This window comes from Drosophila willistoni (assembly GCF_018902025.1).
Source record: "Drosophila willistoni isolate 14030-0811.24 chromosome 2L unlocalized genomic scaffold, UCI_dwil_1.1 Seg72.1, whole genome shotgun sequence".
Taxonomy (NCBI): domain Eukaryota; kingdom Metazoa; phylum Arthropoda; class Insecta; order Diptera; family Drosophilidae; genus Drosophila; species Drosophila willistoni.
In genome coordinates, this window is record NW_025814049.1 from 4,210,166 (window position 1) to 4,234,682 (window position 24,517).

At 34.6% G+C, this 24,517-nt stretch overlaps 1 protein-coding gene across 1 annotated transcript; it reads right to left on the reverse strand.

The window, feature by feature from the left end:
- Window positions 1-360: 360 nt before the first annotated feature.
- On the reverse strand, window positions 361-24,160 carry LOC6646240 (RNA-binding protein asd-2). Its single transcript, XM_002068635.4, has 8 exons — window positions 23,434-24,160; window positions 17,086-17,219; window positions 7,593-7,678; window positions 7,234-7,497; window positions 3,292-3,718; window positions 1,056-1,334; window positions 793-949; window positions 361-712 (listed from the first exon to the last, which is right to left on the reverse strand). Exons 2-8 carry the CDS (start codon window positions 17,138-17,140, stop codon window positions 607-609), a joined length of 1,374 nt encoding a protein of 457 aa, XP_002068671.2. The 5' UTR covers window positions 17,141-17,219; window positions 23,434-24,160; the 3' UTR covers window positions 361-606.
- Window positions 24,161-24,517: the final 357 nt, after the last annotated feature.

Genomic DNA, 24,517 nt, shown 5'->3' on the forward strand with positions numbered 1-24,517 from the left:
AGTTTTTAATGCTGCTTAAAAATGTATCTCAATTATTATCGATTTAGTATATATGTTTTTTTTTTGTTTTTTATAAGTACATGTATATATATTTTGTATTTCTTTTTTTTTGGTTTTGTGTGTATATTTATTTTAAAGTAATTTATTTAAAGTAATTGCGTTTACAATTTATTTCTATTTAAGTTTGTTTTATGTTTCGTTCACTTTTTAATTTGACACTAATTTAGTTTAGTTTTTTGTTTTTTTTATTTGTTTTTAGGGCAATAAAACAATTTTTGTGGCAAATAATTTATTTATATTTCATTCGCTTTTTTTCTTTCAGTTTTTTTTGGAAAATTTATTTCAAAATAAACATATCGCATACAGTTTTTAGTCCCTAAAAATTTTTGGGTGTAAGAAACTTGTTGATGTTTTATTTTTTTCATTTTTCAAAAAGTCATAGTCAATTCAGAGTAATTTCATTCTTTTTTTTTAAGTATATCTTATGTGTGTGTTTTAGTTGTATTTTTTCGTGTGTGTGTGTCTTTAAAAGAAGGAGGCGGGGCGAATTGTAGGCGGTCGTCAGGTAGGACCATCAGTGCGCAGCATCTGGTAGATGTCATAGGGTTAAACCCCTTGGGCTAGACTCTCCTTGGGCAGGGCTATGATCGACTGATCCACTGCCTGATGGTGTGGAATGATAAATGGTGAGGTTGCCAGCATTTGCAAGGGTCTGCGAAATGGCCAACAAACAACAACACTCAACAACACACATATACCTAAACAAAGGGCATGAGGGGGGAGTCAACTTACTCAGCAAAACTGGTTGTGGTCACCATGGGCTGTCTGACCGTGTGCAGGGCCTGTGAGTTCTTGGCCCTGGCCAGCAAACTCATCACTGTTCGCTTTGTGGGATTCATGCCAGTCCTCGGTACACCCAATAACGGGCGCTTACGTCCCAAGCCACCACCTAGCAGGAAGAGATTAGCATCAGCTTTTGTCCCTAATACCCCACGCACTTCTCACTCTCTCTCTCTCACGATTGTTTTTTTCGAAAAGGGTTCAATTTCTCTCACCTATATTGATGGTTTTCACATTACGCAATGCCGGATGTAAAAGCGTCGCTCCAGGTGGCTCAAGCAGAGTCAGTGTCGAGGTGCTGGCATCTCCTCCATCACCAACACCAATGCCATTGCCGTTGCCAGGCAATTGCAGGGCAGCCTGAACTGCATGTGTTGCCTGTGTCGCAGTGGACAATCCTTGCATCGAGGCGGTTGCCGCTGGCTTCAAAAGTCCACCGATTCCAGCTGCTGTCAGTTGATGTTGCAAAGCTACCGCCATGGCTGTGGTATGCACTGCAAGGCAAATGGAGAAAGGCAATTTATGGATCAGTTATAATTAGAGTTAAGTCCTTACGATTGCCCCAGTGGCTTGCTTATACGATTACATACATGGAAATTGCGTATATATCTACCTATTATTAAACTTCTATGCTTATCTTCTATGGTAGTTAAAAAACGTTTAGAATGAACCTTAAAGGCATTGGATTGACTTTAGGGTAATTAAATTTTTAATAAACTGTCCTAAACGGAAGTTAAATTTAAATAATTGGAGGCTTAATACTATTTTCTGTCATATTATTAATACTAACTTATTATTGAACCCTAAAAAATTGAAATTTTGTATGTTAAATTACGTTTTAAAACTTGAGAAAAATAGTTCATTACGTAACCGTTTTCAGCAAGAGCCATAATTTTTTAATTTTAGTTTTTTCTTGTGGGTTTTGAAAGTCATCTAATATTTCAAAAAGAAATTGTATGACTTTATTATTACATTGTTTGTATTGTGTCTATCATTGAAAACTTTATTATTCTTCTTTGACGATAAACTTTTAACACAAATATATATATATTCTGGAAATCCGTATTCAGTTAGATATTAGAGCATTGCATTAATATTTTTAAAAGCCCAAACGAGTAATTCGATTTTTGGGAGGGCTGACAAATCATTCTACATGTTTGGAAAAGCCATGGACAGATCTAGAAAATATATTTTATATAATTAATATTTTATATAATTTTTAAAGTGAGCATTTCGTAAGTTTCATATCGAAATTGGCCGTAAAGGCATGCGAAAAAAGTAAAAATAGGTTCAAAATATCGACAACTTTAGATTCATCCATTAAAGGAGTTCATAGAACAAAGTATTTTTTATTCAAAAAAACTAATAGAGATACATATATCTTGAATTTGTGAGTTGTGAGTCAACTTAAAAACTATTCACTAGAAGCACTCGTTTTATTCGTCTCAACATGTTTTTTTAGCATTAAATGTTTCCGACAATGATTGTTTTTCCAAATTCTTTTACACATGTTTTGCTTTAAGTTGTAAAACTTTAAGAAGTCTTGAAATTGGAAGGAAATTTGATTTCGAAAATAGTTCTGCCAAAAAACATAGCGGTATGTTTTCGAACATTTTAAGAGCAAAATTATTAAAATCGGACTAAATTTAGTGAAAGAAACGTTATCAAAACGGTAGAAAAACACTATTTCCGGAAAAACGCGTTTAAATCGCGTTGGCGTTCTCAGAAACGGCCGGAGATGGGGGCCTTTCGGTTACCAGAAACATGAGAAGGAATGCCATTTTCACAAAACCCATTCTGTCACGTATTCTTAGAGAGTAGTAGTTTAAAATAAAGTTAAAAAAACCCCTTTTAGAGTTTATGGACCTACATATTGGTTTTATGAATGTATTCATGAAATTCTCTATTAGATATTCCCAAGCTAAACTCTCCTTATGCTAAGCTATCCTTTTTAGCCCTAACAAACTATAATAGTCTAAGAAAGCTAAACCATTTTTGCACCAACAATACTAAAACTTTGATTTTCTTTACCAAGTCTAGCCATATACATTTATTTAAACATTCCTTAGCTAAATCTATTGCAAATTTAAGGACGAAGAAATTAAAAAAAAAATATCTAAATATTTATCTTTTTCCTATCTATAACAAAATCCTTGCCCAATGTTTCCAAATGTCCGGAGTTTTGTTAGCAAAATCAACCAAATGACTGATTGTAGCCTCATATTTTGGTTTTCAACTTTTGTGTGTTGTTGCAGAATGAGCGATGGCTTAAAAAATGGCTGACCAGACACAAAATTCTGTTTGCAGCTTCGATTATGGTCATTTGGCATTCTGTGTGGAGTCCCCGTTGGGGGCTATTTTCATCTGATGTGGAATTATTTCCATTTTTTTGTGTCCCCAAAGGACCTGGACTCGGGACGGATTCAGTCGACTACTACTACTACTACTCACATGCTGCTGCTGCTGTCGCTGGGGTTGTGGCCTGTCCGGTTATATGGTCACCGCAGGCTGCAGCAGCTGCTGCAGCGGCTGCTGCTGCATTTGCTCCGGTGTGGGCTTGAAGCAGCTGATGGAAATGATGATGTTGCTGTTGTTGTTGCTGCTGTTGTTGTTGTTGCTGTTGCTCACTGCTGCTGCTAGTGCATGACTGACTGCAATCAAGTTTATCTGGGGAAAGGCAATCCATGCCGCTGGCATCATTGTCAGATTTATCATCATTGGATGTATCCATATCGGCCAATCCTCGATGGGTAAGGATTTGGTTATTCTGGGTAGTTGTGGGACTCTGTGAGTCATCTAGGTGGCCGCCCAAGGCTGGAGTTGATGTCAGCGCCTGCATTTCCCACATCTGCTCTTGGCGTATGTCGTCGTGGTAGTCCTGTAAGGATGAACAGAATGATTGGTATTGAGAGGATTAGCATCACCGGAAGAGGAGTGGAGATGGAGATGGAGAATGGAGATGCGGATGAGGATGAAATAAAAACTGCATTTCTGCCTGGCTGAGCAATTAAATTTAATTTTGCCGTTTTTTCTCCCACTCGCTCTTACTCTACCTCTCCCTCTCTCAGTCTCTCTCACTCCGACTGCTAGGGAGTAATAAATGTGAATTTTATTGGATGTCAATTAAAAAGTTTTTGCCGAGGAGGACATTTCATGTGACAGCTCGAAGCACTTCCCAGTTTTACTTTGCTTTTTCTCTCTCTGTTTTACTCTCTCTTTCTCTCTCTCTCTCTGCGGGATGTGTGCGCGTTCGTGTGAGTGCTTAATGCAATTACAGAGGTGGAAGAGTTGGAAGGAGTTAGGCGTTGTCACGGCACACTCTCACACACAGGGACACACTCACACACATGCGTTGCCATATTCCCATTTTTCGTTTCGTGCCTTTTGGTTTTTTTTGTTGTTCTTTTTTGTTCTTGTATGGGTATACGTTTTTCATTAACCAACCAACTGATGACTCCTTTTTTTTCGCCCCCCTTTCGCATGTCATCATAAATCGCAAAATTCCAACTGTCATAAACAATTTTCTGTCTAACACATTGTCTACACGTTGTCGTAACTCTGGCAATTTATCTAAATTGAAACAGTTTTCTTTCTCTTTGAAGATATAAAATAACCAAAATAATTTCTATGCAAATTTTCTTGTTTTTGTTTGTGTCTCCGGGTGTGTGTGTGTGTGTAATCAGATCAGAAATAACTCAAAAAGACACAGAGTGGCAAAAAGGGAGTGGCATTCGAAGCTCCTTTTGCCAGACAGAGTTTATGTTGTTGACAGCTGCCTGTCAAAGGTTAGCCCAGGATGTCAATATATTAGGTTATTCCCCGACTGCCTGGGCGCTAGCCATGATTTCCATAATTCGAAATAATGTTTATGCCTGAATGTGCGTTATGTGAAGTGTGTGTGCATATTTTGCAGCTTAAGATTTCACAAAGACAAAGTCAAAATTAAAACAAGAGTCTTAGCATTGATTTAACTCTGACGAATTTGTTATACCCTAGCAAGTTCATACAATTGAGTGATCTAGCCGAACAATAAAATCTTTGCTTAAAAGGGTATCACAATGTTTATCAAATTTTTCAATACCTTTAAGCAAAGTTAGCTTATTACAAGACAAAGTCATTTTTTAAAATGTATATTATATTTTTTTTTTGTAGGTATAAAAAGCACATCATATAAATTGGCATATAGCTCTTAGAAGATGATGTTTTATAGGTCTGCTCTTGTTCGCAATTTAATTTCAAGCCTAAATCGGATCAAATTAAGATAAGCAATTTAAATATTCGTCAGGTGATTCACTAAGGAGAATCCATAGATACATATAAAAAGAGAAGTTGGAGCAGATAACAATTTCAAGTGAGACAAACGACAAAAAAAAGTGTTATCTCCACTTAATAGAAATGTAAGTTATATATTCTAAACGCTGATATCTTTATAATAGGTGCATCAAATTTGATAAGATTCGGTTAACTATATTTTGCAGTTTCGAAATAAAAATAGAATATGCATCTAAAAACCATAGTTCATTTGGTTGCGGATCCTTTAAAAAGCAGTTTGTAATTTGTTATATCGTTCTTTAGGTTTTAAATTCATATACTTGAACTATTACCAAAAGATAAAACCCAATATGTTAATCAAATATTTGTGAATGTATAAAACGAGGTCAACTTTTATTATTAGTGACTTTAATTCTACTTGAATATTTATTATTGTCATCACTATGATAACTAGTTGTAAACTAACACCCAACTATATTTTTTAAAAAATACTATCAAAGTATAGTTCGTACACCGATCGTCGTTGTTCAATTGCCTAATTGAAGTGGTCTACTCAAATTTAATTTAACAATTATGAGGAAAATATTATAATCATAAAATATATAAATCATGATTAATTTTTGTTTTCAACTACGTTTAGTGTCATGCATTTTGTGGCAGGTAGAGAATTAAACTTTATACATTTTTAAAATAATTTTTTGAATTTAAGATAAAATATCCTTAAATAAATTCTTTTTAAGTTGAAATTATATTTTACTATTTTTAAGAGTTTAAATCAAAATGTATTAATAAATGAGATTAAAGAATGCCTCCCCCTAGTTTGAGTCCGGACTCCATCCCCTTGTTTTGTAGTACTTGTTTGAATAAAATTTAAAAAATTTTTTTTTTTTAAAATTTGTCTAGATTTCGACCTTATTGAAGTTAATCAAAAACTGTGTTTTTTAAATTTAAGATGAAAAATCCTTAAGTATTTGTTTTCAATAATAAATTCAGTTCAATTCTTTTTAAGTTGAAATTATGTTTTACTATTTTTAATATTCAAAATGTATTAAAAAAGAAGTTTGAAAGACTCTGCCTCCTGCCTCTGCCTTAGTCGAGTCCCTGTTGAGTTTAAAATATTTTATTAAAGTGCGCAGAGTCTCTGACTTAAGACTGACTTAAGCGTCAATTAATTAATTAATTTGTATGCATTCAAAAACAAATTTCAATTAAGTAATTACAATTGACACTGACAATTGAGAGCACTAACGTTTCTATTAACTGCAAAATAGAGTGTAATGACTCTCTCTATCTTAACTTTAAGTTGAGAACTCTTGTAATCTTGTTGGCTGAGCTTTTTTTTAAAGGGTTTCGTGTTAAACTGCAAAATGTTTCTGTTGCATATAAATAAATAAATGAAGGGAACAAAAAATATATAATCTCCAGGCAAGACTGACATAAATGTATGGTGTGGGTGTATGTGTGTGGGTGGTTGGGGATGATGCCTGCCTGGTGGATAGTAAAATGGTTAACAGTTGTGTCTCACTCGAGGAGCAGCTACCCATCCCCCTTTGCATACCCACAGGATACGGATACGGCATGGACGATGCACATGGCGTGTCGGACGAGAGCAGCCACACACACACTCACAATGGACAGGACCTGCAAGAAGAAGAGCAAGTGGAGTGCACACCACCAGGAGATGGTGGAGATGGCGTCGGCAAAAATGTAATTACAGCACAATGCAATTTAGTCAGCGAAGAAAACAGAAAACGAGAGAGAGAGAAACAGCACAAGAACACGGAAGCTGAAGTCGATAACGAGTGCAACCTTGAGGGCGGGAGTCAACACTCGGTTCTCCACATCCCCCACATACTATTCACTACCATTTACCACTCCCCTCCCGCCCATCTATTCACATTAAGTTTTGCGTTCAGGGCAAACTTTAAGATGTTTTTTTCCCTACTACTCTACTTGGCTCCTTTTCACCCATTTCTTTTCTTCTCTTGTGGGGAACTTTAATCATTTATTTTCTTGTTTACAGTTTTTTTCTTGCTCTGCTTGTTCTTCATCTGCTTGTTGTTTTGTGTTCAAACAGGAAGTCTTAAAAAACAAACAAAGGCAATTTGGTAGAGAACTCACCGGAACCAGAAATCGACGAACTTCCGCTAGGGCGTACGCAATTCGGGCATGGGCCTCGGCCGGCGCCGCAAATGTTGATATCTCCACGTGAAGGTCCTCAAAGAGATGTGCATACCGATTATCACCACTGCCACGCAATTCCTCTTCCTTTCGTCGGTCGCGCATTGAGCCACGGCCAAGTACGGCCATTTTGCACATTGTGTCCTCTTGAAGTCGCTTCATTGAGTTACCCTTCGGTCCCAGTAGTTTGCCAACGAAATTGAACTGTCGCATGCAATGAGAAAAATGTGTTTATCAGCGTGCTGATGATACATATGTACGGACGGATAGTGGGATGGATGCAGGGTCCTTAAACTAACCTTGGGGTGATCTCGTACAGGCACGGCAACTTTTACCGACACTTTGACTGGCTTGTCGCGTGTGATGTCCAGCATTTTAAGTTTCTCTGCAAGCAAACAGGACATGAATTTTAAAAGAGTATCGTTATGGACAGATATATATGTATATACAATATATGACTGAAGTTGATGTGTTTACGTTCTTTTTCACGTTCTGTTCAGTTTTTTACGTGAATAAAAGGCAATTCATTTTATTTTGCACTCGGGAACTTGGAGATAAATGTCATCCAGATATATATAGTGCTTATTCGCACAGAGAGTTCCATTTTTCTATCGGATAATCTCTCAGATGGTTGGCAACAACAATAACAACAAGAACAGAAAGAAAGAAAGAGACTAAGAGAAAAAGACACAAAACTTGTCCCACGTTAAGTTCTTATCTAAAGCCCGCACCAAGTTTACCAGAGACATTTGCAAACATTGTGAAACCTTTAAGACAGCTTTTGCCAAGGAATTTTGTAGGATGATTCCTCTTTTTTTTTTGTTGTTGTCCTTCTCTCTGTCACTTTTTCTTCTTCCCTTATTTTTTTTTCTGTTGGCCGTATTCTTTTGCTGTTTGTAACTAATTAAGCAAAATGCTTCTGCAAACCCAGGCAGTGCTGAATGAGAATGAGGGGAGGAAAACCTGGCTGAGGATTGAGAGGGGAAGAGAAGGGGACACAAATATGTTGACAAGCCCAAACATGAAAACATTTTTGTTTGCTCTTCAGCTCAGGCAGTCAAGTAATGGTAAGGCAAGGCAAGGTAAAGCAAGACAAGGACTTGCACACACACACACACACATAGAGAGAGAGAGAGAGAGACACATACTCACACACCGACACTCATTAGCAGGCGAAATGGCTTTCTTAACACCTTTGTTGTTGCAACATTTGCGTGGCCTGCTTACATTCTGTCTCAGTCTCTCTCTTTCTCTGTCTATCTCTCTTTTACCATCTCCCTTTGTGCCTTGTCAGTTAGCAGCAACATGCATAAGTAGTTGTAGTTGTAGTTGTAGTTGGCAGTTGTCAACCAGAGTGCACTCTGATGATTCACACACAAACACTCACTCACACACACATATGTACGTTTCTGGGTATTTAGTACATTTCGCTTTATGTGTGAGTGAGCTATTTCGGGGTAAACAGGTGAGTGTCATCGAAAAGAAACTGCAGGGGGGCCAAAATTAACACTAAACCATTGAAACACACTAAAATTGGCCATCAATTGACTTGCTATTCACATAACTGTCAACACAAATAACCGTTAGTCTTTTCGGCTTATACCACATTCGAAAATCGCATGGGCATTGCATTAATCGATAAATGTCCACATTCCATTAAGTGTGAAAATAATTTGTGAACATAACACTTCACAACCAACAGATCTAAAATCTTTCTATGTGGGTGTTTTGTTAAACTAAAAACAATTGAAGCGAAAATAATTTAAATTGATGTGCCAAAAATATAATTAAAACTTTATATGTTTCATTTATACATATGTGATTTTTTTTCTTTGTAGAGGGTATTATTAGTCAGATGTTTGTGGCGCAAAGAAGGAACTGATGTCGAACCCATATCAGCACGAGAAGCCGATTCGATATAGTCTGTCATCCTTAATTAGAAAGCTTCAAGATTAAGTTATATATATATATATTTTAAGATGTCATTGATCAAAAAGCATACTTTACTGATAAATTGCTCAAAATTTAGAAATACCTATACAATTCTTTATAAAGTAACCCTACAGAGAAATTTAAAAACTTAAATGGAATTTGACGGTATGTTTCTACTTGTTTCTTTTTAAGTACAACTACTTTTTAAGAACAACTTTAAAAAGAAACAAGTAGGAACATACCGCCAAATTCCATTTACCATTCCATGGTAAACAAAATCACCTACATTTTGCTTAACAATATTTTTCTAAATGGAAGCCATTGATTACTCTACAAAAGGTAAAGGAATTAATTTTTTGATATTATTTTGGAAAACAGTATAATAAGGTTAAGAACTATTGGCAATATATGTATGTACTTAGTAAGAGGTTTTGACTAACTTAGTTCAACGTTTGCAAAAGCAAAAAAAAAAAGGCAAACAATAGCAAAATCACAGTTTCCCCTTAATAATCTATATAACTTTTAATATAAAGTTAATTAATTAACTATTAGTTATTTTAGTAATCGCCGAAGGACAAAACTTAGCCCCTTTTGAAGGACTTTGTAGGAATGTACACAGACGCTTAAAAATGATTATTATTGTGTATTTTGTCAATCTAATAAGTTCTCTGTATTAAAAAAACACATAATTTTTTATCTTTTTTGGCCAATTTTAGAATATAAGGCAAAATTAGTTTACTTTAATGATAAATCCAACATTCAAATGATAATATTCATTCAAATGATAATTAATATTATTAACTTAATAGCAACATAAAATTACGCCTTTCAGATCGAAACTTATCATTTTTAAAAAGGTGAAGTTCTTAAAATCTTTGAATGGGCTTTTGCAATTCTTCTTTAATTATTCCACATTTCGATACTATTTAACATCTTTGATTTTGATTAAAGAATTAAGTTAATAAAGTTATAAACTAGGATTTAATATTATAAAATATACACAATTTATGATTTAATGATAGGTGGCCACTAAAACCCCTTAAAACTTTAACAACAATGTTGTTTTGATATCAAATTATAGAGTTATGTGAACACTGCCAATTAGTTTACTTTTAGTCACATTATACATTTGTAACTTGTTGTTTTATATGTCCCTATCCCCAAAAATAGTTATTTTCTAAAAATGTTACTCATTTGCATTTGTCACTAACTTGTAATTAAATCATTTCCACATTACCATATTAATACGCTTGAGACACTAATTAGCATATATGCGAATTTGAAACATACTGTGTCACATGACACCAACAAAAAATAAACTACAAGTGTAACTGTCTCCCAGCTGTTTGACTCTTGTTGTTTTTAGGTCAACTAGTCTGTTGATCAAGCATAATATATAAACTGATTTATTCGTTTCGCTCTATAAGCTCTAAGCTTATAAATAAATCAAAAGCAACAGGGGGGAAAATAGCCATAGATACTAACGCTTTTGGCTTAATGGAATAGCTAAGACGGTCAGTCAACGTGTTTCATAGCCAGACAGCTTGAGTTGGCTTCAACTTGGAGTTTCACTTGGGCAAAGTTAATTCTAAGATGATACAAGTTGGAAAATTCAATCGATTACATGCTGGATGAAAAACTTGGCAATCTCATAAAGGTTTATTTGAGTATGATTATGCACAGATGGCTTCAAAATGAAAATTGAAATAATTTCATATAATTTTTCATTTTAATACAAAATTTCAGCATAAAAGTAGGCAACACTTTTCGCATATTAATATCCTGTCAGTCTGTTGTTTTCTCCTATCTTCAGGGCAAATAGGAAGAATGTTGAATGTTCAATTGAATAATTTGCTCACATCTACATTTAATTTTCCCATGTGACCTTTGATTTTCCACACTCAGGTGGGCTTTTCCTTAAGTTACTAAGGAAAAATAAGGTAAAAAAATATAAATCATGCCCTAGACAATGTCAACGCTTGGGCTCTAAGGAAAGAGACACAGACTGATGGAGATAACAGAAGAAAGAAAAATCATACAGAGACGGAGAGAGAGAACTTGAGGGCTAGAGAGAGAGAGAGAGGGGCAGAGAATAACTGAAGAGTTGACAAGGGGCCAAGTAAAGGCAAGTGCCTGGCCCCCGAAGGCAGCAAATCAGGGAGTAGGCAACGCCAGACAAATGACCTGGAAAAGCCAAACGAAACACAAAGCGAATGTGAGGAGGAAGAAATATGCCAGAAAGAAAAGTGAACACTGCACAATAACACCAACAACAACAATAACAATAACAACAACAACAATATCAACAAGCAGCGGCAACAACAAACAAAAACTTGGCAAACGGAAACAATTGCAATGACTGAGCAAATGTTTAGCATCTAACCCATGGGAAAGCGATAAGGGGGCAACGGAAAACGGGTAGACATTTTGCTGAATCAGAGGAAATGTAAGAGGAAGTGTTAGTTGCCAAACAGAAACTAAAGTTTTATTGTTGTTGGTTAAATTTGATATTTAATTTGAACGAGACGCAAGCCGAACAATACTTAAATTTTTACCATTTTTTTCTCTCTCTCTCTCTCTTCTGTTTTCCCCCACTTGATGCAATCTGTGATAAGAAAATGGATGATGAGGATGATGGCCATTTTAATGGTGCAAGTGGTTCATTGGTTAGTGTTGGCATTGCCGTTGCTGGTTGGCCACCACCTGAAATGCATACCTAATTACCTTAATGGCCTTTTCGGTCATAAATTTGCAGTGGAGATTAGGTTGCCAGCAATTTTACCGGTTCGCCAGCCAAAAACTTTTCTCACCTGAATGTGTATGTATGTTTGTTGGTATGTCTATACATACCAATGCAGATGCGGGTTGCCGATCAAATTATTATTTCCACCAGCAAGCAGTAAGAGAATTATGTTTATAACCAAAATAAAATTTTGTTGCCAACATAAACGTATCGACTATAAGTTTCTGTGTTGCAAATACAAGCAAATTGGTGTATTCTTGGCTTAGAACCACATCTAAGTGTCCATATCAAATGTGTTGGGTATTTTCGATGATAGTTTGTTTGATTTCTTCTTTCTTGGGCGCTTCAGAAGTGAAAGCTAGAAAAGTTAAAGGAATGGGAAGCACCCATAATGATAGAAGTAATAGGCTGGATTTATTGATAGAGTAATCTACCTTAAATCTGCTGTCCGAAGCTATTATGTGTAGTCTCGTTAGTTTACTTAAGAAACACCTCATTTGAAAGGTGTAATATAATTCAAGTGGATTCAAGGCCTATTGTAACGCATGTAGACTTGGCAATTATTCCATAATTAATTCTAATAGTTATGAATATAAACACAAGCCATAATATTTTATGACCACTTCTTCTGACCACTCCTTTTTAACACCTCACACTTAGAGCGGATTTGTTTATGGTTCTATTACTGATGCATTACCACGACTCTAAAGTTCTTTGTTATATAAAGTAAATATATATTTTTGATCAGCCTTCATTCGCTATTTACTCAAGACTTAGCTTGAATATACCAAGGAATATTTCAATTTTCAAATAGATGACTTAAGTTTTAAAAATTCGAGTTTTTTTCGTGCAAGGTTCTCATATTAATTTCTAGGTCACTAATTCCGAAAATTACCTCAGTTTTATCTCTTGTTTACGAGATTCTCTTGAAAAGGTCTTAGGTTTAGTTGAAGGTTATATATTAGCTCATACTGGGACTTCAGCAGAAGATGAAAACTTGCTAAACAACAATCCATAGTATAATATTTAAAGTTAATCAAGAGGTGTAGATATGAGTAGATAATAAAGTTTAAGTAAAAGTTGCAACCAAAAATCCTTGACCCGTTGGAGATGTTAAGTAACGAAATATTATATTTAAGATGAACAAAAAGCTTATTTCTTTTAATTAATATTAATTATGAAAATGTTATTTCAAATGCCTTTTAGTACTGAATTACCCTCTCTAACAGGATTAAGATTTAAATCCAGGATACAGGACACATCAAAGAATGTAATGAATATTTAGATTACAAAAATAAATTTTAATATAAACATAACACACTCTTGATTAAAAATATACTTTAAAGTAAGAAATTAACCAACAGATTGATTATATTTCAATAGATTGATAAAAAGTTTTACAATTGTGAAGAAGCTACATTTCCACAAGTACTTTCAGGTGTTTCAAAGGTAAAGGGCCTATTCGAATATACCCTTATCTACCCCCCAAATAGCAACAAGGTATAAAATAATCAATAAAATTTTTGTATGTGTTGCATGTGCATTATGTAAAATGCCAATTAAAATGTTTTCCCCCGCATTAAAGCATTGATGGTGAAAAATTTTTATCGTAATTATTTTTCATCCGGAGGAAAATGCAAATGAATTTCAATAACTGCATATGATAATTATAAATGAATGATAAATACAGCATAAATCATAAATTGTCTGTAAATAATATTAATAAATTATGAATGCTAAGAAATCGGAAAGGCAAAACATAAAGTCAATGTTAAAGCCAAAGCAAATAATGCCCAAATGTGGCAATAAGCTTGGCAATTTTATTTAATTGCGACAGCTCTCTGTCTGAATTAATAAGGTTAAAATTAATTTGCTTCCTTAATTAAAGAACACCAAATTCCTTTTAAAGAACGAACTCAAGATGAATAATAATAATACAGACATGTGAGACCCAAATTTTTTTTATGAATATTAATGAGTTAATTCATTTGTTTGTTTCCTAAAATAAAGTATAACAAAAAGTATAGAACAAAATAATTAGTTGAAGAAGATTATTTTGTGATTTTAAAACGTACAATTTTTGTATAAAGATGACGTGAAAATTGTTGATTTTATCACTAAAGCAATATAATATTTGATAATCTATGTATAGACAGGTGCTTTTGTTGAATTCCATGTTGTAGATTTTCTATAGAGTTTAATTAGCTTTCAGCTTCATCTTCTCGTGGGACAACTTTGCAACTTTATAACTGAATGAATTGATGGAACTTGGAGAAGTTAAGCAAAAGTTTTCCATGATCCTTTAAACACAACACGCAGATGCTTCGCTGTACTGGAAAGTTGCAAGACAAACGGCTGCATAAAGAAGTAATTTCACGTTTAATACCTGGTAGTCATTAGGCAGTTTCAGAATCTATGTAATAGGTCAAAGTTGGTATTTATGCGCCTATAAACAACACAAATGAATTTTTATATGCGCTCAAAGCACGAACAGCCTTAGCCTTGGACTCATAGTTGATAACCAAGTTCATTTAGCTAATCAAGACTGCAGCAACAGGAAATTAAAGAAGGGCATAGGAAATTACCATTAGTAATTCTATGAAAATAAAATTTATTAAAGCATTTGTATTTTTTCTGAGGCGTTTGAGAAGAAAATTATTTGGGTAATTACTTTCATTTCTTTTTGCTGCTAATTAAGCCTTCAGACCGAAATGCTTAATTACTTTAATTCACTTATGCTGTTAATTAAATCTTGGGATAGAAAGAATGTTGCTACAAAGTTGGTTGACTTTAATACTTTCATTATGTTTCATTTCATTGTTTAGGAAGGACTTTTAGTGATTCTTTCATTCATTTTGTCTTGTGACGTCTTGTGTCCGTCTTAATTAGAAAATTGAATTGAAGTTGAATCAAAAAATTACTGTGCAGTGTTTCAATACCCAATTTACTCCCTTTAGACGTGAATATAATTCCAAAACTCTTCTAAAGGAGTCTACGAAAAATGTCTTGTAATAAAAAATAGCCTTATATCCCTCTTAATTATAAAATTGAATTATGTATATTTGAGACTCATTTTAAGCCAAGATATTAAAACTCACTAAAAAGAAACAACAGAAAATTTCTACAAAATGAGTAATTTTTACATAATCCTTTTAAGTAAGGCTAATGGTGTGAAAATATTTACTAATTAAAGGGCAAATTGATTTCAATTCATTGTGTTTAAGGATAAAGTAGTTGTGGTTGAGATCTAAGCCTAATCCCTTAAGTCTTTAAGCCGGTGACATTGCCAATAATTAGCAATATTAAGGGCAAAACACAATAATCTTTACCCACATTTTATTAAACTAACTAAATGAAAGAAGTAATGGTAATGTGCCCCATTCTGTTGCTTCGAATATTTAATTACTGTGACACCTTTTTCTATTATGTGTGATTGACATAATTATAAATGTGTGCCCACTTAGATATGGTTATGGGCAGTTTTAATATGCTAAAAAGAAAATTACATTTTATGTTTGTTTTGTTATTTTCCCATGTTCTGTTATGTTTATTTTTTGGTTTTTATTTGGAACATATTTACAGAAATGTCAGTGTTAATGCTCCAACCAATTTCTTAGCTCATCTGCCCCCTAGTCATAAAAGGAAAAGAAAGGGACAGTGAGAAAGAAAGAGAGAGATTGAGGCAAAAGAAACGAAACGATGCGAAACGAGGCTTTTGCAAATGAAAGCCAAAGTCAAAGCATCAATGGCTGATGGCTCATTTAAACGTTTTCGTCTTTGACGATGGGGAGAGTTGATGGTGACAGGAGGATGGGTGGGGGTCTCTCTGATGATGTCCTACTGTCCCTGGTTGGTTCATCGCATCCTCCTGGGACGGATTACCAAAATGCGGCTCGTTAGCCGAAACAAAAGAGAAAAAAGTATAAAAAAAAAGCGAAGAAAAAAAAATTGTTGCCCAGAAGCTTACATGTCGTTTTTCTCCCTTCCCCCCCTTGCCACCTCAAAATCCACTCGGTTCTAAAACGGCAAAAATAAAAACACAAAAAACAAAAAAGAAAATACAGAAGCCGAGAAGATGACATCAAACAACATTCAAGGAAAACAGTTGCCCTTCTTGTTTATGGCATTTGTATCCCTTCGTTTTAACTTTCTTTCTTTTTTTTTTGTGACTGCGAAACGAATCTGAAAAATCGTATTGTTATTTTTGAACTTTTTCATGTCGTTGGGATTAAATTTAAAGCTGAAGCCCACCAGGCTTTTGCCTTCCCACCAAAAAAGAATAAAATAACGAAACTAAATGAGTGAAACCTTTCGTTAACTGTGTATTTTGGAGTTCAAATGAAAGGCAAAAGTCTCTGACTTGACAACAAATTTGTAAGTAGTTTTCTTTAGACATATGACGTAATTTTAGTTCTTCAGAGTTCTTGTTCCCTTTCTCTCGGTGTCTGTGTCTCTGTGTTTATGATTAAAATTTTTTCCTGTTCTCAATATTCTGGTATGTGGGGTATCGGTATCAGCCAGTGTGACGACAGTTTTTACGATGCCAGGATGCCGTTTATGTCCTTTCATTTTCTCTCTCTCACACACACACAAACACTTTCTACATCTTTGTACTCTAACTTTGGCGTAAACAAGTCAAATTCGAAAAGGTGGAAGCGCAGAACAAAAAAAGGAAAAAAAAGAAAGAATAAATAGAATAAGGAAATGGCGTGAGGTTTACTAAAATGCCCGCACAGAAAGTAGAAAAACAAAACAACAAACATACTAAAGGTAGTTAGGAGAGGAGAATCAGAAGAGGGGATGGTGCTGCTAAAAACATGCAAAGTCAACAAAATGCTGACTGGCAATGGTTTTTACTCCCCATCGGTCTACTTAACTCTGTTTGACTTTCGTTTATATCCCCCCACACAGTTGTGAAAATGAGGATGAGAGAGAAAGTGTAGTTATTGTAAGTGGGTGAAGCAATTGATTACGAAAAGTTATCTCTATAGCTTTACATAGTTATTGAGGCGGGGCTAAACGTTTAGATTACAAAACTAGATAAGCAAATTAAGCATTTACTTAATATGCATTCTTGAGATAAATAATAAATATATATTCATGCCTTTTGACTTTACCTGAACTTTTTAGCGACCTTTCTTCTTGTGTACTCAAAACAGTTTTGCCTTCCATTCTATTATGTTATCTTCTTTTGTTCCTGTTCCTAGTCGGTCGTCTTCTTGGTCTTCTTCTTTGCTTTTGATTCTTTCCACTGCAAGTGAAAGAATGTGAATAATCTATATGAAGCATGTAATAATAGTTTCAAGTAAAATGCATTAAAAGCCAAAAAGGGATTTGCTTCTTGTTTTCAAGTTTTCTCCCAGTTCTCCCCCAGCCAACCAATCTCTAGAGCCTAACAACCAAGCAGTTTTTGCGGCTTTCGTGGTAAGCTTGGGGTAAAAAGCTTAAGAGCAAAACTTTGCCAAAAATTTTTAACATAATGTAGAATGTGAAGGAATATGGTGATGGGGAAGCAGTTGGGGAAAGGGAAAAGAAATTTGTTTTAAGCTGTTGATCAGCTTTTGTAGAAAATGTCAACGCATATTGGAAAACAATCGAGATGGAGAAAGTTTGCTTAAAACTGAAAAATTGTGTAGTATTAAATGTCAATGTTTGAGGCTTCATCTCTTGCTCGTTCTCTCTCATTCCTTCTCACACTCCTTGGTCTTGCCTTAAGACATCATCAACATTGACAACTGTCAAGTATCATATTTCATAGTCAGCAAATAACTATGGCCCTAGGCAAGTGAGATGAAGAAATGACGGAAGAGAGTAGGAGAGTTAGGGGAATAGGCGAATCATATTCTTTTGACCCCATTTTGTCAAACAAACAAATTTGTGCTTAAAAAATAATTGGTCCCCTCCGGCATGCCGGTCCATTAATTTCTAGAGAATCCACTTCTACTTGAGAGAAAAACATAAAATGATGTAATGTAATGTAATATAATTTTCGAATCCATAAAATCTGTGTAATCATCCCGCCTAATTGCCTTTTACGATGATGTGAAACTTGCTTTTGTTTATTTCTATTTGCCTTTCCTGTTTTTCCACTCCACACGGCCCTCTTTCCATTCTCTGTTTTCCTCTGGTTTTTCGATATTAAAGGCAAGCCGGCAAAACTACCTGGTCCCAAAGGATTGGAGGGATATGAGGGAAGGTGGGGCGCCAAGTGGGTGGGGGGATTTTCGAAAAGGGGTTAAAAACTTCTTTCAAATTAATGATGGGGCGCGTCTGACAATGCCCGCCCGACTTCTCTGCCCTGTCTACCTCTAACACATACATAAACACACACAAAACGTTCTCAATCCCAGGTTGTTGTTCTTGTGGTTGTTGTTGTTGTTGTTATTTTGAGTTGTTGCTGTTACTGATGTTGTCGTTGAGTTTGACGGATTTGTGCACAGCTTCAGATTAATGCTGCGATTATTGTTTGCCATTGCCATTGTGTGTACAGTGGTGCGTATGCGTAATGTAGATATAAAAACTTTTTTATAGCATACTTCTCGGGGCTTAGAATTTTGTCAAACTTCATATAAGTGAAAATTTGCAAAAAATTAATGTAAATAATAAGAAGTTGTGCACATTTGCAGGAAATTAAGTATAGAATATATTGTTTTTGTCAATTTATAAAGAGTTTTTTTCTTTCTTATCTCTTCTTTTTTTTTTGTTTGTGCCAATCTTCGGTATTTATTTGTTTACTATTTTTATTCTTAGTTATTCTTGTTTATCTCTTTTCTTTTGTATGTTTTCTACTTCTTACAATACAATTTCTTATCATCATCTATTGCCCAATTAAGTTGTTTACGTTTTATTTTTTTATTGCTTATACATGTTTATGTTCCTTTGAATACTTCCTTATTTTGGTTGTTGAACACTCGATTTAGTTTTCCAACACTTTTATATAGGTTAAACTGTTTTCTTTTTTTTTCCTGCTTTGCGTTGTTCATAAATCATTTTTTAATGTTGCCTTCTCGGTTATTTTTCCTGTTTGTCATTATGCTAATGCTTCTCACATTGTTTTCTTATGCATTTAAAGGTGAGATGGAAAGTGCTTTTCTCCTATTTCAAATGTTGTCTAGTTTCTATGTATTTGAGGCCACTGTAGGCTGTGCCTTTTGTATGCAAAATTTAACCCAGTGTAGAGTAGGTCGGTCGGTCGGTCGGTCGGTCGGTTGCTTGGTCGCTTGGTTGCTTTTGCTTTTATTCATTCTTGCCGCATTTTCATCCTTAGCCATGCATTCTGTCTCTGTCTCTATCTCTTCTTTTTCTCTGTCTCTCTGGCTGGCTTTCTATGTATTTTGTGTCTCTTTTGCTCTGCTTGTGTCTTTGTATGGCTTCGTACGCACGATTTAAGGATAACGAGGATAAAAATGCAGGAAGCGAGGCAAATATTTACACAGTTGGATGATTTAGATAAAGAAAGACATGAACATGAACCATAAAACGACGAAGGGGATAAAATACGAGTAAACCCATGGATAAAGAGGAAATTTTTGGAATACAATGAAGAGGACTTTGCCTCAAAACGGAAGAGGCCGTCGTGATTGCCGTCGGAGCGCCATATTCTTATTCTTCACTTTTTTGGTTTTCATTGCTGGTCGATGGCAAATAGTACAAAAGAACTCAACAGAAACAACAACAATAACAATTTCTTTAACACGAAATTGTAATCCACAAATTAATGCAAGTTTCATGTTTAACATCTTAAAATCCATTTACTCGGTTTGCTTTTGGGTTCCATTGATTTAAAGTTTGATTTTTGTTTTTTTTTCTCCTTTCCTTGCTATCCACATATCCATACTGTTAGTTTTTTAGTATGCAAAGCCATGCGCACCTGGATAATTTATTCAAGCGAATATTGCAGTCAGGAGTAGCAAAAAAAATAACAACAACACAAACAAACAAACCAAACAAAAAAAAAAAAAAACAAGGAAAACCTACATATAAAATGGAAATGCAAATGTCCCTACCAGCATCAAAGCGAGATAGAGACAAAAAGATAGAGATGAGACAGCATAAGAGACAGAGAGATGGAGTGGAAATGTGATAGAGTAAAAAAGGAAGTGGTGCCTGCCAATCCCAATTCCAATCCCAATGCCAATCCTGCAAGCCACCGCCCCACACCCCCCCTCATGTCACTCTGTTTGAATTTTCTATCTATCCACAAACATATTCTAGCTATGCTACGTGTCAAATCCACTGGAAAGCTAAGGGCTCTAAACAAAAAGCAAAAAAAAAACTAAAACATAGGGCAAATGACATAGTGAGTGAGAGGAGAGCATATTTCACTTGATTCACACAATATTTTGCACAGGAAAATTTAAATAATTCGCAGTGGAATGCAAAGAGGCATTCTGTCAACATTTGAAATTCCACATAACATAAATTTCAAACAATCCGTCGATGCATACATTCTGTCATATTATATTGGTCATATAGTGCTACATTATAAAATCGCAGCCAGCATTTAAAATGTCTACGCTTCTTCTCCTCCTCTCTTTCTCTCTGTGTGTGTGCGTGTGTGTGTGTATGTTTATTTGTTTGCTTCAAATGTTCTGTTTGCACTTAGAAATTGAAATATTCAACTAACTCAAACCAACTACATCTAAGCACCCCAACGCCCAACCACCCAACCTCAACTCATCCGCTCACCATGTTACGTATGTATGTACTTTTCCACCATTTGCTCCTTCTCTCAATAGTTTGATGCAACTAAAAATTTTCGGACCGGAAATTGTTTCACAAACGTTTGGCCAATTAATTTCAAAAAATAATGGAGAAAACTTTCATCAACCAAAAAGGAATAAGTCATGCATTTGAAACGGAGATGAAGTGGGATAATATACAAGTTAATCTTGAACACACATTTTTCATATGTTCTTGGCAAAAAAACATGGAAAAGCAATCAGTATGTATGTATGTTGTTTTAGGCACTCAATTTGTTTTAGTTTTAAATGTCAAATATAAATTTGTAGTGTTTTATTTTTAAAACCTTTATTAAATACCTTTTCTTTATAATTCTATGGAATCCTAGTAGAACTCCTCAAGGTAAGTCTACACACCGATTTTTTAGGTATTTATAGTTTTGATATTATTATTACTATATTTAAACAAGTGTTTTCAAGTTATGGATCAACTAAATTCGAAGGTAAAGGCACTCAAGAAGATCTCTTTAAAAATCTAATCAAAATTATCGTATCAATGTGTTACATTTCTAAACAATTCTCAAAGTCTGGTATGAAAAAAAATGTTTAAAAGCAAAGAGAAAGATTACAATGATAAATCATTTGAGAATTGAAAGTAAATTCAACTCCGCCAAATGGTTTTTAGGGGGAGAAAAGCAGTTTATTCATTTGACTATTAATCTGTTTTGACGATTTTTTTAATAAATTAAGGTTAGATGGTCCGATTAGGTATGTTCTTGTTTTGAATCAAACCTTCAAAAGTTTTAAAAGACATTATTAAGCTTATTATAATTGAAACAAAATATATATCGATATTTCTGCATTAACAATGTTAGATACAATTACAAAAAATTAATATCCTTGCTAATGGGGAAAAATACTTCTAAGAAGTTTCAATCAATTAAAATAGAAAAGTCAAATGTCAATCGCTTATTAGTTGGAAGCTAAGTTTGAGACATATCCATTTCGAATATCAACTTATGAAGTTGTCAAGTCTTATAATTGTTTAGTGATGATTGTTAACCTAATTTGATCCTTAGCTTAATGAATGAAATTAGTTGTTGCTTTCAATTTGTTTGTCACTTGTTGGCAATCATGAAATATGTCACGAGTATTTCTGTCATAAAACTTTTCCTATTTCATATTTGTATTGCTAGTTCAGAAGAATACTTAATATTTAATAACAACACCAAAATTATCTATTACAATTAAATAATGTACTCATTTTGTCATAAAATAATAGAAAAATATTTTAAAGGTGTAGCGAAATGGAAAAATTAGGCAAATAATTCGTTGGAGCTGTGAAATTGGTTTTGAAGGAAGTCTTGTCTTTAAATGCCACTAGAAGGTATTATAGTTTATAGTAATTTATATTTAATATAAATTAGTTTTATTATACATTTTTGAAGTTAAAGCATTAAACCTTACTATATTATCTGTGGTATCTTATCTATGGCAAAATTACGGGATCAGTAAGACTTTGAAATAATAAAACCTTAATAAAAAGAAACTTATTTATTTATTAGATTTGCCACACAAAAAGTAATTGATGAGCTAAAATATTTAAATATATTTACCAAAAAGCACTTAAGTTGCAAATACCATTATATAATTTATAGTTACTTTGTTGTTTATTTCAGGCAAAAACATGTGTAATCAATGTTATTCATCGAGTTGATATAAAAATTACTAATTCATGATATTTATTGCCAATGAAGCATAAAAGTTGTTTACTGACCGCCTTTCACAGCCTCCGAAAGAGGAAAAAAAACCTATCCACAATAAATATATATGTAACTGTAAAAAAGTTTTCTTTTCGCCATTTAAATAAATTCATAAACGTGTCCCAAATATATAAAACTTATATATGTGTACTATGTATAATTTACCCTCAAAAAAGTAAAACTTTTTCCTTTATTCTCCGCAAACAAAAAAAAAGGAAAAGATGAAGAAAAAACCAAAACGAGATGGCCACAAAGCAAAAACCCCAAAAAAAGTGAGCATGGTCAAGAAGAGTTTTGTGGGGATTTATGTAGAAATTCCATGTGTGTGTGTGTGTGTGTATATGGAGAAATTCCTGATAAATAAATATATGCTTTTTATAGAAATTCCATAAAAGTTAACTTTTATTGTGGTTACTTTTTGGCAATCTATCGAAAAAACCTTCACACACAGATCCCCCACCCCAAAAAAAACCACACACATGCAGACGATGAAAACAAAGAGGGGGCGAGGTAGAGAAGTAAGAAAATATGACCAAACATCAATATTCATCTGGGGGTAATAATTTATCAAAATTAGTTTAGTCCCATAGACTTAAGGCTACAAAATCACCAAATAAATGGCCTTTCACTCCATTTACTTAGTTAGTGTAGTTAGTTATTTGCCATCATCATTCCCTGGTGGGTGTATGGGAGAGGAGACGACGGGGGAGCGGAGCGCGTTGAGAGTGAAATAAATCAAAAGCAATTACATACATACATATACGTAGACTCTATGTATATTCATTCGTTTCGTTCACATTCATTTAGTCAAACATTCATTTATTCGTTTATTCTGCACATTTGTCTCAAGGGAGAGGATGCTTTTGTGGCCAAATATTTATTTATTTTGCATTCCAGTTGAATAATTAAGTTCAGTTTGGCTTCAGGTATTTGTAATTAAGTCGTTACGTTTTGTAACAGGTGTGAAAATTACTTGGTTTTACTTTTGTTGTTGTGTGAGTGAGTTCAAATATTTATTTACCTATTTATTCAAGTTGAGTAAAATCCTGTGTTACATTTATCTAGATGATATTCACAGTCACTTAAATTTGCCTTTTGCACCTTTGGGGCGCTTATATCATTTCTTATTCATTCAAACACACACACACTGACACACACAGACACAATTCGCACGAAGGTATTCATTCAGCAGGAGCTGGAACACACTACTGCAAAAAAAGGTGCCAACTTTGGTGCCTTTTTAATTTCGAGATAATGTCATCCGATTTGTATCCCCCGAAAAACCGCACACCGTTGTAAGGAGGGGAGAGGGGCAGAAAATTCCGCGCGCCAAATGCAAATGTTTCGAAACGACGCGACGTTTTGACGACGACAACAACGACAACGACGACGACGACGACAGACGGCAGAAATGGCAACGACAATGTTGAACTAGTTAGAAACGACTCCCGCGACGGAAGCTGGTTAAGTACTCCCCCATCCAGGTGGATAATATATATAGATATATATATATATATAAAACTTTCAATGGTTTGGGTTTTCGTTTAGCTCCGGATGGCACTGATGCTCCTGGCTGCCACTTGACACTAGATAAACAATTTGTCCCCGAAATGGCCAAAGCTTGGCGCCAAACAAAACACCTGAAGTGTATACCGAAACTACCACAACATTCTTTTGTCTCTCTCTCTCACACTCTCTCTGTTTCTGTCTCTGTACTTTAGAGGCGTTTTCTTTTGTTTTTGTTTTTACAGATGTCTTTCAGTCCGCTATGTGTACCGCTCTAGGTGAAGACCAATGCTTGACTAAAGTCACAACAGAACAGATTCTAGTGCCAGGCAGGACACTCTGATACTCTAAATGTGGATGCTGAACAAATGGATTCTGCGCAATCTCTCCTTGTTGCAGTCTCTTCCTCTCTGATTCTTTCCCTCTACTTAATACTGGGTACAGTTTTTCTTTTGGGCATTTCCGTTATGCTTGAAAATTGCATATGCAAAATATAATTACTTTTGCTGGCAAAAGACTATGATTAGCTTGGCTTGGCTAGGAGGAGACTAACTTTTATGCTTTTGAGAATAATTCCATCCACATGCAAGAAAAGATAA

Excerpts from the sequence above, each read along its gene's own strand:
- LOC6646240 (XM_002068635.4), bottom strand. The coding sequence starts at position 17,140 with ATGGAAGGCAAAACTGTTTTGAGTACACAAGAAGAAAGGTCGCTAAAA. Across the intron at positions 7,679-17,085 it reads AAGGTCGCTAAAAAGTTCAG|AGAAACTTAAAATGCTGGAC; the intron begins GTAAAGTCAAAA and ends GTTTGCTTGCAG. Across the intron at positions 713-792 it reads ACCACAACCAGTTTTGCTGA|ACCCTTGCAAATGCTGGCAA; the intron begins GTAAGTTGACTC and ends GCCATTTCGCAG.